The sequence below is a fragment of the Capsicum annuum genome, chromosome 7 (assembly GCF_002878395.1).
Source record: "Capsicum annuum cultivar UCD-10X-F1 chromosome 7, UCD10Xv1.1, whole genome shotgun sequence".
In the NCBI taxonomy this organism is placed as follows: Eukaryota; Viridiplantae; Streptophyta; class Magnoliopsida; order Solanales; family Solanaceae; genus Capsicum; species Capsicum annuum.
In genome coordinates this window covers 9,843-24,578 of record NC_061117.1, presented here as the reverse complement: position 1 = coordinate 24,578, position 14,736 = coordinate 9,843, and the positions used below count along the sequence as shown (strand labels likewise).

At 35.8% G+C, this 14,736-nt stretch overlaps 1 protein-coding gene and 1 pseudogene across 1 annotated transcript; one reads left to right on the top strand and one right to left on the bottom strand.

Annotated features, from left to right (window-relative positions):
- Positions 1-11,351: 11,351 nt before the first annotated feature.
- On the bottom strand, positions 11,352-12,683 carry LOC124885532 (disease resistance protein RPP13-like). The gene is made up of 3 exons (XM_047393430.1): positions 12,503-12,683; positions 12,047-12,386; positions 11,352-11,913 (listed from the first exon to the last, which is right to left on the bottom strand). Exons 1-3 carry the CDS (start codon positions 12,681-12,683, stop codon positions 11,352-11,354), a joined length of 1,083 nt encoding a protein of 360 aa, XP_047249386.1.
- Positions 12,684-14,650: 1,967 nt separating this feature from the next.
- Positions 14,651-14,736, top strand: part of LOC107877463 — a 4,752-nt pseudogene continuing 4,666 nt past the window's right edge.

Here is a 14,736-nt window from a genome sequence, read left to right as displayed (position 1 = left end):
TCCAAATCTGTCATTGCCCCATAACTACTGATTTGTTTCTCGGAGTTCTTGAGAAATGCTTCTATATAACTCACTTTCTTATGAAGAGCTACAATTTCTTGTCACGACCTAACTTTTCAGGTCATGACGGCTCCTACCATAACCCACCAGTAGGCAAGCCAACCTGTAGTACGGAACGGCTAGTAACACACTACTTAATAACATAAGAAAAAGAATGCGGAATATATGAGATAAAGATCAATACATAGGTGAATCCCAAAACCTGGTGATATCAGTGCAAGAGCTTCTAAACATAATAAGAGTACAAAAGTGATATATCAAGGAGAAATACACTGATTCAACTTACCCCTGAATACAACTTAGAGGCTAGTCTAATACATAGGAGAGAGATAAGTAATACTCCGAACGTTAGGAGCTCATTCTAAGTCTCCGAATCAGGGCTACTCTACACGATGCACACATCAACGGCGATAACTCGTACTATGATCTGCAGGCTGCAGAGGTGTAGTATGAGTACCAAACGAATGGTACTCAGTAGGCAACTGCCAACTGAGCTCCAAAGATAAAGTAGATATATACAACATATAAACAGAATGGAAACTACAACCAAGAGTCCATAAATCATGTAATAAGTCAATGAGAATAACAAAGGACAACTATCCTATTCATGTCCAAGAGTCTAACATATTAAGACTAAGAAGTATCACGGTGTACTATCTTATTCCAGTTACATTCAATATATGCCAAAGCTATACCGTATATCCTAGGTCAATATACAAATAAAGAGAGAAATAAAGATATATTGTAATATACAAGGCGAAGGAACGACTATACAATATGTACAACGAAGAAAGGGATATCCGATAGTACCATGACTTCAAATAGCTATATATATATATATATATATATATAAATAGGAGGTCATCTCAACATAACCTACATCGTCATGTTCTCATTTTAAGACCTCATTATAATACTATTAGGATTCAATACCAACATACTGAGGATTTCTAATTCATATGGCTAGACATAGAATAATCGTGCATAGTAATGTAATCATAAGATAGAAAAGGTCGAAGACATATCTCAATCCCAATACCGGATCCATGACCAATCTATCATAAGCTAGCCATAATAATGATCATAACCATGATAATAACAATATCAATAACATTGTAAATAACCGGCTACTCCAGACAACCAAATACCTAACCGAGCCTATGCGTACTCCCACCGCCCCATACTCAGAAGGTTCAATCAACAAACAATAACACAAGACATATTCTTCACCCATAATTATGCAACCATCCCATACCGGCTGATAGACATAGGTGCATACTGGTGATATGCGATGCACATGCAGGAATGAATGCAAAATATACCATCAATATCACAATGCATCATAACTGTCCTCATTAGGACCATCATCATCGTAATCAACCTCCGGCCTCACCGGGTATCAATATCATCTCAATAGTATCCTCCGGACTCGAACCGGGTATCAATAGCCTGCCAGGTATCAATATCATCTCAATAGTATCCTCCAGACTCAAACCGGGTATCAATATCATCATAATATCCTTCGGCCTTGCCGGGTATCAATATCATCTCAATAGTATCCTCCGGACTCGAACCGGGTATCAATATCATCATAATATCCTCCGGCCTTGCCGTGTATCAATATCATCTAAATAGTATCCTCCAGACTCGAACAGGGTATCAATATCATCATAATATCCTCCGTCCTTGTCGTGTATCAATATCATCTCAATAGTATCTTCCGGACTCGAACCGGGTATCAATATCATCATAATATCCTCCGGCCTTGCCGGGTATCAATGTATCATCATAACTCTTGACACATAAATATAGGCATATAATAGGTGCACAGACGCAAGCCGATATACTCATAACCGTAAAGATATCTATCTTATCAATACATCCCAATTACTCGTTATTAGCTAACCAACATTTATTATTATTAAACCGCTAGTTCGCTAGTCATCACATAACCTCTAGTTATTTGCCTAAACATTATTCTGCACATAATCCTTTTTCATGGGATAACAACTAACCACTATTCATTTAATAGTCAACATCTAACATCTAGTCTAGGTTCATCATTAGACCAAAACCTTCATTTATCCACCATTCATTATTATCAACTATTCATCCTATTTTTGTTAATCGTTACTAGACAATACATTACTACTTGTCGCCTAACCATCTTTTATTAAATGACATCATTCATTAACTGACCATCATTAGCTACCATGTTCCAACTAAGCAAGATTCATTAACTAAGACATTAGCTTTCTAGCCATCAAGTGCAATAGTTAGCTAATAGACAACTTGTTACCACATAGCTTAACCATCTAACAAGAAGAAAAACCATAAGATAATATTTCGGTTATAATCACATTTTTATAATGGTAAATAATCATGAACGTACCAAACATATGCATGCCATCGCCAGTATTCAATCAATGGAATAATAAGCATTATACCGCATCTTCCTTTGTCCTATACCGGAGAGATGTGTATACAAACATATACATATTTATATTCATAAATTGCAATAACATCATTCACAATGATAAACACTTCTTGGATATTTAATCAGTACCATAACACGGCCCTTGGCCCATTAATTTATCCAGAATAATCACAACATCATAATCATGGCCTTAGGCCCATATACATATCCGGAACTCATATCAATAATCATATTTATAAATTGTAGCATATCTATAATCATCTCACATATAGGAGGCATCTCACATCTAGGAGGCATAATATCAACAAGCATATCGCCTCTATAAGACATCTCATATCTATAGGTTTTGCATCATGACCAAGAGGAAAATCATTTCTATAAGCTCAATAACCATAATAAAGAGGAAAATCATCTCTATGGGCCAAATATCGTAACTAAGAGGAAAATACATCTCTATAGGCAAAATATCATAATTAAGAGAAAAATGCATCTCTATGGGCCAAATATCATAATTCAGAGGAAAATGCATCTGTATGAGCAAAATATCATAATTAAGAGGAAAATGCATCTCTATGGGCCAAATATCATAATAAAGAGAAAAATGCATCTCTATGGGTCACTAATCATAATCCGACAAAAATCTTCACAATTTATCAATTCACCAAGTAATTCTCATAAATAAGGCTCATTAGTCTCAACTAGGTCTACTATCCGCAACTAAGTCCACAAGGGCTAACACAAATCTTGGCCTAAGTGGGCTGGATAATGCCACTTCTAATCCATAATTTCCATAATTAGGCATACTATGCTCCAAATTAGGCTAAGGTATCTAGTTCATCCTCTAGATGTCAAGCAAGCCATATTAATGCCTAAGATAGTAACTTCGACTAGAAACAAGGGTACTCAAGTCAACTCTACCAAACTTATGGTTCCAACACTATCACACTAGACCAATAAGGTTAAATATACAAATCATGCTTCAAATGCTAAAACCATATTCCGAGCATAGCATTATATCATATCCATACTACAAATTTATCCAAACTAGGGAGAATGCAATAGGATTCTACAAGGGTATTAAGTAATTCAACCTACGGGTCCAAAACCCTATCTGATCTCCAAACTTAAATGTATATTCAATACTAAGTCATTCTATCCAATATCAATCTTAACATTTACATTCACACACAATATATATCATGCATCATCCATGAAGAAGAATAGACAGAAGCCTACCTCAAGGCTAAACCGCAAAATCACACTTCAAGCACCACATGCTCCTCTTCACTTCACAATCCCCAAAATGCCATCACACTATCAAAAATATAATCTACTCATCAATACGAGTCTAACGATACCTATATTATACTATTGTACTTCGGGTCCAAAAATGACACCAAAAAGCCCAAGTGGGTCCCACATACGGAAATCGCATTTTCGAGGTCAACCCAATGCTCATCTATCACGAAGGAAGCATAACCCTCAATTGATGGGTGCAAACAAATGAAATTTTGGGCTAAATCAAGCCCTAGGCTAAATTGAGATTTTGGGTCAAGAACAATGAAATTCATCAATAAAGTGATGAAATCTTACCTTAATCCGGATGATAATCATGATAAAAGATGTTTACCAAGCTCCCTAGACACCCACAAGACTAAATCTCAAGTTATCATACCCATTTAGGGTTTTAGGCTCTCAAATGTGAAAGAAAAATCCTCAAATTCGTGACCTTGGGTCTATTTATAGACCCCTTCGGCGAACAGACGCGGTACCCTGTGACAGCAAAGTCAAAAACTTGTTTTTGACCCTCGGAACTCTTCCGGGACCCAAAATATATGATCCAATAGTGAAATTTGAGTGTAAACCACAATTCAAATCCATTGGAATCATCAAAACTTACATAAAAGGTCATTTCGGCAAAAAGTGGGGCCCACATATATAGTTTCGATTTTATGACTTTCCGACTAATAGGTTGAAATGAGCTCGGGTGCATTGGGACCCGAACCAAAGGTCTACCTAGAATAAAATGGATATTTCGGATATGCTGGCACAGTTGAAATTTTCATCCGAGATCGTTTCGCTGAAGTTTTTGATTGGTGGCCATTTGGAACCAACGAAGAATTCTAAATAGAAAATTTACTCTAAAAACCAAATGAACTGCTCGGTAACCGAATCCTTAGTCCCAGCAAGTCATAAATGACTTGGGTAAGCTATGGAGAAGCTCAAACGGTGAAGATAAGCGTAAATATGGAAAATGACTTACATTTCCTCTCTATGATAAAAAGCAACGGATAACATTGGCGAATCAAACGTTAACAGCAGTTCCATTGTTCTTATTAGAGATACAATACTCGCATAGGCCTTCTATTCTCCCGCTTCCAAAATGCAATAACGACTTGAAAGCTGCAAGTTGCAGGAGCCCGATAGTGTTAAAATAACACGATTCACAAAGTTCCAAAAACAGTGAGGTAAGAAATTAAGAAATCAGGCAACTTCAGTCTGCACTCTTCAGTATTGTATCTGTTACAGACTTTATGTCTACTTCATATTCGTGTCAGTATCACCTAATTCACTACACTTGATTTGACACTTCAGAAATATGAAGAATCAACTTCATCGGTCCAAAAAAACGTTGCACCGATAGTGGAAGAGGAGCTGTATGATGTTTATAGGTTTCTATTAGCTAGTTGTGAGGGCCAATACGACAAGGACTTGGTTGAACGATAGCTGGCCAAAAAAAGAGGCACAGAAGTGGACAAAGTTTCGGAGAACTCCCGGCGTTCTATGAGTTGATAGATCGCATAAGCTGGATTTTTGTACCTATTCATACGCTTTGACAGCCCTAGTGTCCAGGTTAGCTTGCACACACCTCGACTAGTTCCACTAAGTACCTGCTACCTCCCACCAACACAGGTACCGGATAACTTTTCCCCCAAAGGCTTTGACATATAGGAAGAAATCGCCTTGTCCTTTTTTTCCTTACAATGGGATTTAAAACTAGACCTCATGGTTCTCGACTCACTTCATAGACCACTGGGCCACACCCTTGAGTGGGTGCCAATGTTACTGCATATTTTTACAGGATCCGAGCAACATAGGTCATAAAAGAAGTGAATCGATAAATACCAACCGGTACTACGATAAATACTTTCAAGGATAAAAATATACTAAAGACACATGAATATGAGTTTCAAGCAACAAATTGATGAAGCGTAAAAGAAAATTGCATTACCTTTAATGGAGATTGAAAAGTGAAATTGTGTCTGCTATCAAGTTGCACAAAATAAGTTGTATATATGAAAAAAAGAGTTCGAGTTTAAAGAAATGGGATGACAACTCCAATAAATTGACCTTGAGATTTGTGTCTATCAAGGAAAATATAATATTATAGCACATCTATTTAACCTCATCCCTTTTAATTATTTTTCATGTATATATACTTCGATTAGTTTATGTGTTTATAACGTACTCATATTTTGAACCCCTAAGCATAATCCTGGCTCTGTCACTGCATTTCCGTTATTCTAAGAAATAATTTTACCAATTAAAGTAAGTGTGCAATCATGTTAACCATTGTGATCTATAATTGAGGGTCATATACTATGTGTAATAATTAAGCTTTTCTACTATCCCATGGATATCTATGTACATGCAAATTAGTATTGCCCAAATGAGTAATATTACTAACAATTCTATTAATGCAAAAATATGTTACAATACAAATCCAGCCACATTATTACAATTTAGAGAAATAACAGGTAAAGTTGTTGTTGTGTGACCCGGAGTTCACTAGCTCAAGACGTGGAAACAGCCTCTTGCAAGAATGCAGGGTAGGACCACATCCAATAGATCCTTTGGTCTGAGCCTTCCTCGAATCCTCGAACACAGAGGAAGCTTTAGAGCACGGGGCTTCCCTGAAAATGAAAGATAAAAAAATCTAGCTACATAAATCAAAATCACTCCCCCCTTGAAAGAAACATAAAGGATCAGTAGAAGTTCGACGAGTCACATTAGTCGGATGCAGATTTAGAGCGTGTTCAACCAAACTTACATCTTTCAACTAATAAAGGATAAAATCAACTCCTATTTTTTAAATTTCAAATTTCGTAGTTCCTTCTCTTTAGGACTCTTGTATATAGATAAGTATTATCCTTTTCTTAGTTTATCTCTTTGTTGTATTGTATTTATATATACTAAGTCTACAATCAATGAGAAGTATCGTTCCTTTCATTCTATTAACAGTCTTATACTTCATATGGTATCCAGAGCCAATTAACTCTCACGAGTATAATTCTTTTGATCCCTCCCACTCTTCCCATCAAAATGGCCACAAACATAACTATAACAAATTCAGATGCCAACACCACAATTGTCCAGTTCAATTCTGTCACCCAGTTACCAATCAAACTAACTAGAAGCCACAATTTTTCCCTATGGAAAGCACAAGTGTCCATGCTTATGTGTGGTCACAACATTTATCGCCATCTCGACGGTTCTTGCCCTGCCCCTACTCGAACAATCGCTCAAAATAATCAGGAAGTCGAAAATCCTGAATTTGTTTCATGGTATTGCCAAGATCAGCTTATTCAAAATGCCATCTTGGCGTCAGTTAATCCTACACTTGCTGCTACAGTTGCCGCTGAATCCACCACCAAGGCTGCTTGAGATTCTTTGCACACTGCCTATGCCAACAACTCGCAAACAAGAATCTTTAGTTTGTGTGATCGTCTTGCTCGTCTCTCGAAAGAAGCCCTTCTCGTCGCTGATTATCTACACCAAGTTCGATCTCTCTGTGATGAACTCGCTACTTCTGGAGCTCCTGATGAGGAACTGATTGTAAAAATCCTCGCTGGACTTGGCCCAGAATTTCGTGAAATATCTGCTGCGATCCGTGCAAGAGACTCTACTATCTCTTATCCCGAACTTTATGAAAAGTTGCTTGATCATCAACTTTTTATAAAACATGAAGAATCAAAGAAGCCATTATCATCACCAATTACTGCTGCTATTGCACAGAAAACAAACACGTATCTTCGCCAAGGAAACAACTCAAACATGCATCCTCGCCAAGGAAACAACAACTCCAACAGGCGTCCCAGTGCAAATTTCCCCAACACCAACCAGCCATGGCATAGTGGAAAAAATAACCAACAACAACGATATGACAACACTCTGAAGTGCCAGTTGTGTGACCGTCCTGTTCATTCTGCGGAAGTCTGCCCGAGCAAACTATGCTGCTCGACTTTCAACTCAAGAGGCTTCTTGGATTGTTGATACTGACGCCACTCATCATATGGCCGCAGATGTTCAAAACTTCACTGATGTGCAAAAATACCATGGTCCAGAGGAAATAGCAATGGGAGCTGGTAGCAGCATTCCAATATCTCATACTGGTAACACCTACATAAGTGCATCAAATAAGCAATTTAAGCTTCTCAATACCTTATGCTCTCATGATACAAAAAATAACCTTATTTTTGTTTCTAAATTTTGTTGTGATAATCACACATCCATTGAATTTTTTCCTTTTTCTTATCTTTTGAAGGATCTGAGTACGGGGGCGCCTCTATTTCGCGGGCAGAATAGAGATGGGTTGTATGAATGGCCGTCGGGCAGTGAGCATCATTCACCACAATGCAATGTTGTCATTCCTCTACACCTATGGCATTGGAGTTTAGGTCATCCTAGTCATCGTATTTTAAATAGGATTTTGCATCAGTTCTCTCTTCCAGTTTCACATTCTAGAACCAATTCAGTTTGTAATTCGTATTATTCTAATAAAATGCACAGGTTACCTTTTTCTAAAAGTTCATTGCAAAGTAAACGACCATTGCAAATTATTTATAGCTATTTATGGGGACCCTCTCCTGTTTTTTCAATCGATAACAAGTGATATTATGTCTTATTTGTTGACCATTACTCGAAATACATGTTGTTTTTCACTATAAAATCAAAAAAGGAAGTTCTTGATGTCTTTCAAGCTTTACATCCCTTACTTGAGCGACGGTTTCAAACTAAAATTTTGTCTCTCTATATAGGCGGTGGTGGTGAATTTCAAGGTTTATCATCATATCTCAAAAGTCATGGTATTGAACACTTAGTGACCCCTCCCTACACACCCCAAAGAGTCGCACTAGTTGAACGCCGTCACAGGCATGTTATTGAGACGGCCAAAACCTTGCTGCACCAAGCCTTATTGCCCCCGATTTTTTGGAGTTTTGTCTGTCACCAAGCAGTTTACCTTATAAATCGTCTAACAACTCCAAATTTACAAAATAAATGTCCCTATGAAATTCTATTTCAAGAGTCTCCAAAGTATGAATCCCTTAAAGTTTTTGGTTGTTTATGCTACCCATGGCTCAAACCATATGGCAAAAATAAATTAGAGCCAAGATCTAATCCTTGTGTGTATTTAGGATTTTCTAATAAACATTATTGCCACCTATGTTTTGATCCCGTCAAGAATAAATTATACTTACCAAGGGATGTTCTGTTTTTGGAAGTTACCTATCCTTTTCAGAATATATTTTCCGATTTAAAACTCAAACAGAGCGATAATATTGCCTGGAAAATTTGTTCTGATGTTCAACTTTTGAATCATAAACCGTCAAGTTCAGACTCTTGTCATCCACTCCGAGATGCTCTGCCTAGGTAATCCTCAAAATTTATATTCTCCTTTGTTGCCACCTGTAATTCCACCCCCACCTGATAATACTCAACCACCACCATCATCCAAACCATTAATCACCTATCAACTCAAAAATCGTCCACAACCAAACACCTCATTGATGCCACTTCTTTCCACTGTCCAGTCCCCTAGCCCGCCTTCTCAATCACCCAATGGCAACCCTTCTCAGAGCACACTTTCTTTGATTCCGTCCACTCCTTCACCTGTGGTGACCACTTCAACTCATCCCATGGTCACACGCTCCAAAACAAATAACCTCAAACCCAATCAGTTTAGTGTTAGCGTCCAACTTTCCTTGCCATTTGTTCCTCGTACATATAAACAAGCATGTCCTCACCCTCACTGGAGAGAAGCCATGAAAGCTGAATTTGATGCCCTTGTTAGGAATCATACATAGGATTTGGTTCCAGCTGCTCCTTCGATGAATGTGGTTGACTGCAAGTGGTTGTTTCGTATAAAACATAAATCTGATGGTTCCATTGACAAGTACAAAGCTCGGCTTGTTGCAAAGGGATTTACCCAGCGTTCTACGATTCGACTTTTAGCCCGGTAGTCAAACCAGTAACTGTTCGGTTGGTGCTTACTATTGCGACACAATACAACTGGCCTATCCATCAGATTGATGTAAATAATGCCTTCCTACAAGTACGTATTGAGGAAGAAGTGTTTATGAGGAAGCCACCAGTCTTATACTTCATATCAGCTCTTAACTTCACGTGAACAGATACAGACATATGAAAATCATATGAAAGTGTGATAAACATTCTGAATCCACTAATTCTAAATTATGGATGGTCTCTAATAAAGCATCTCGAGAGAATCATACAGGGATATATGGGATGCAAACATACACAACAAATATTAAACCAATTAAACTGTTCCAACAATATAAATTCCTCCATGAAGGAGAAAAAGTACACCACAATAAGAATTAACAAGCTAGAAGACATTACAACATAAATTTATCGAATCAAACTCCTGTTATAGAATAGAAACCGATTGGATGCTCTTGTTGCTCGTCTTCTCCTTGTCTTCTTTTTTCCAAAAGCTTCTCGAAGAATCCATGATACTTAGGACAAGCTCAAGCCTTCTGACTCTTGCGTCTTACTATAACAAAGCAATACAAATTAGAAATATAAAATCTCTCATTTAGAATCAAATCATGTCAATTAAAGTATAGAAATATCAAGAGGAATTGTTTAAGTATACATTTTTACATTAGTGATATATATGTTAGAGGACTTGTTATAAAGAAATCAATGTTATGCAGTGAAACAAGCTACACCGAATTATGCAATAAACTAGAAAATAAAAATGCAAAGAAAACACCTTGAAATGTGAGTTCATATTAAATTTTCTTTTTCAAAATACTGTAAAATTTACTCCACTATATCAAAAATAAATGTCAATAATACTTTTCCATTTTGAAACCAATGGATGACTTACCCATTTTACCCTTAGCATTAAATACGATTCATTATCCAATGTGTCTTCCAAATCATTAGATTTATTAGATTCAAATGGTATCATTTACTATTTCTTAACTTATGTGCCAAGTTAATAGTGGACAACTATTGATAGACGGAGGTAGTAACAATTAGACCAAATGTGCTCACATTTAGCAAGCTTAAGGGTACATTTTGAACTACCCTCAAATATAAAAGAAATTATCAATCTCTCTTGTCTCAACTCCAAGACTTTGAGTAATTTGAAATGAATAAGCTTTGATTTGAGAACAGGAGAAAAAATTGAACCCTCAAGATGAAAACAGAAAATAGAATGGGTTCGTTTCAAAAGATCGTTGTTGTCATGATCTCTCAACTGACAATGTACAGGGGTAAGAAGAGCCCTATAAAGACCATAGGGACAATAATCAATTTTATCACGATTCACACGTTTAAAGGGCTGCATTTTTTGCATACTGAGAGATCGACGTTTTGAGTCTGAGTAATCAAGCACAATGTCATTCATGATAAAAATGTTCTCCCCTTGAATTTCTCTCACTCACTGGTCATATATTAGGTCATGAACCTTACATGATCTATTTTTTGTTCCATCTAGACTTTTCTTGCAGACGAGGACTAGACATCTATCGACAAGCTCTTGCAAACACTTCTCAGCCTCTCCTTCCAAATCATATTCCAACTTCAGGAACCCCTCAGCCATCTATGATCTCATGAAACCCTTTGTTGGTATCTCACTGTCTTCTCGAAATATCCCGAAATGCAAAAGACATGCTTTTAGATTGCTAGTCAAGTGATTGTAACGCAACCCAAGCACACGTGAACATAGTTCATCAGGATCATTTGTGACAAGTGACTTCACATCTTTCGCAACACTTTTCCAATCTTCTATTTCCCCTTTAGATTTGAGAAGTTCAGCAACCACGACAATAGTTAGTGGTACCCCGTGGCATTTCTCTGCGATTTTCTTTCCAACAGTCTCGAACTCATATGGTAATGATTCACTTGATAATTCTGCACTTTTGAAAAGAATCCAACTCTCATCTTGATCCATGAAGCCCATCTGCAAAGAAAGATTCTTTGTACCAGCTTCGTAAGCCACTTCAGTGTTACGGGTCATCAACAGTATTGTACTCCCCTTCAATTCACGTGGAAAACATTGTCTCACGGCATCCCATGCTTCAGTTTCCCACATGTCATCCAATAAAATTAAATATCTCTTACCTGTTAAACTCTTTGGTAGCATGTCTTCCAGCTCTGCCTCACTGCCCGTGAAAACTTTGTCAACCTTTGTAGAACGCAGAAGGCTCAACAAGATTTACTTTACATTGTGTTGTTGCAAAATAGTAGCCCAGGCACAAACATCAAAATGAGAACAGATGCAAGACAATTAAGTACCTCTTTCTCTTTAAACATTTCTGCAGCATGTCTGCTAGCTCTGCTTCACCTCTCGTCTTAACCGTGTCATCCATTTTGATCGTCGATTGCAGAAGGCTCAGCAAAATTTCTTTTATGTTGTGCTGTTGAGATACAGTAGCCCAGGCACGAACATCAAAACGGCGTAGAACTGATTCATGATTGTAAACTTCGTTCGCTAAGGCTGTTTTACCTATGCCTCCCATCTCGACAATCGGGATGACTTTGGATTCACCAGAGTAGCATGTAGTCAGATCTTCTAACAACCGTTTCATTTGATCATCACATCCAACCATATTATTGTTAACATTCAGAATATCGTCTGTTGAACTTGAAAAATCATGAAACAATGATTCCTTTGATACTTGTTTGCCTTTATCTTGGATCTTTTCGGCTCTTTCCAGATACGATCAATGTCCTCTTCTACTTGTTACAGACTTCGACGAAACCTTCGGCGTGCCTTTTTTTTCTGACTTTTATTTTTTCCCCGCACTGTTTCTGCTAGTTTCAGTTGAATTTTGTATTCAACAGCATTTGCAACTTCTTTAACCTCTACTTCAAAATCCGTCATTTCCCCAGCAACATTATTTTTCTCAAAGTTCTTGAGAAATACTTCCATGAAGCGCGCAAAATTCTTCTTTGTGATCACAGGTTAGAGATCGCATTGGTGAATTGAATGTCAAGAGAGATTCTATTGTTTTTGAAAGAGAAGCCACACTTGCATGAGCCATATCTACTATATTCACGTATGCCTTTGCGATTATGACCTGAAAGCTGCAAGATGCAAGAGGTCAATGGTATTATCGATAACGCGATACGCAGATTGGCAAAAAAGACACGCATAAACTAAACAAGATCAGGCGATTTATTAGTCTGTTTCATGTTCAGGTCAGTTATGTTAGTATAGATGATTTTGCACTTCAATAGTATAATCTATTAATCTCTAACTCTTTGAATTTGGTTAAAGATTAGGTTAATAATAATATTTAACAGAGCCTAGGACATATAATTACCGGTTACTAATAGACATGCAAAAAAGTTTCTGTGAAAATCTCTTAACTATTTCATCCGACACTCAGATAGACTCAGTCAATGACAAAAGTAAAATGGTTTTCAGTAATCACATGATTTTTTGACCCTCCACGAGTTAACCTATTTTTCAATATTGAATATTTATATTTAATCCGATATTATTTTGATTCTTATTTTATTTTTAATAAATATTTAGTTAAAAAATAAATAACTAAATAAAGTTAATTTTAAAATATTTTATTTTAAGTTTTTATTTTAATTTTAAAAATAATACTAAAAAAAAAATTTTAAATTTTAAATAAATAAGTACTTTTAATACTATCTTAATTATATTTATTTTTGGCAATTTTGTAATCTTTTATTGTATTTTCTTAACTATAAAAATTAATTAGTTATTATTATATTATTTTTATTATTATTTATTTATTATTATTATTATTATTATTATTATTATTATTATTATTATTACTATTATTTTGTTATTATTAATTATCTTCTTAAAAAAATTCAAAATTTAAATTCTATCTTATCAGATAGTAACTACTCCCCCCAATCCCCCCACAAATCCTTATACTTAAAGACTCTTCACCCCCAAAAAATAGAGATTGAACTACTATTCTACACAGACTCAGACACAGACAGAAATAAAAAATAGAGAGTGAAAACCAAAAACATCAGAAAGAGAGACAAACAGAAAAGCAAAAAAGAAAAAAAAAAAAGAGTTCTGAATCGAGTTTCGGATTTCCGTTCGAGTTTCTGGTGATAACATTCTTGCTTTGATATTCGTTTAATTCATCACACAGGTTTTTATCCCATTTTGTACTGTTATTTCATAAGTTTTATTGTTATGAATCGAAGTATGAAATCAAATTAGTCCAATGGCTTCATACATTATCCAATATGCAAAAAATTTCAAAAATTAAAGATGAAGGACTTGTTCTGTTTTGGGTTTCGTTTATACCCCTGTTGTTTTGTAAAAATTATTATTAATGTTGCATAATATTGCGTATATTGCTTCTGTGATTATTGCTATTTGTTTTCCTATTAGTGAAAATTTAGTATGTGTTTGTTTTTTGCCGTAATAAGGGGCAAAATGATGAGCTTGGCATTGTGGAATTGTTTCAATATAAAACTGTATTTGAATTTAACAGTTTTTTGTGGATAGTTTATGGAAGTTGATAAAAGTTCAAAAAAAATTTATCCGTTTAGTTATTGTTTCAAAATGTAGTTTATGGAAGTTGATAAAGTTAAAAAAAAATACATCCGTTTAGTTATTCTTTCAAAATTAACTGTTTCAATTTAAAAAAAAATTAAAACTAAAATAACTAAAAGGGTTATTGTTTCAAAATGTAGTTTATGGAAGTTGATAAAATTTAAAAAAAAATACATCCGTTTAGTTATTCTTTCAAAATTAACTGTTTCAATTTTAAAAAAAATTAAAGTTAAAATAATTAAAAGGGATATTTTAATTTATGCCACTTGGACGAATTAAATTATGCCATTTGGGTGAATGAGAGGCTGCATCCTCTTATTTATATAGAATTTACTTGGCAACTCAGATTGCCTATACATTATTGGTTGCAGCCCTTTATTGGTATGCCATTTTTCTGCCTCTTCTTAGATCCTTTTTCTTAGTTACT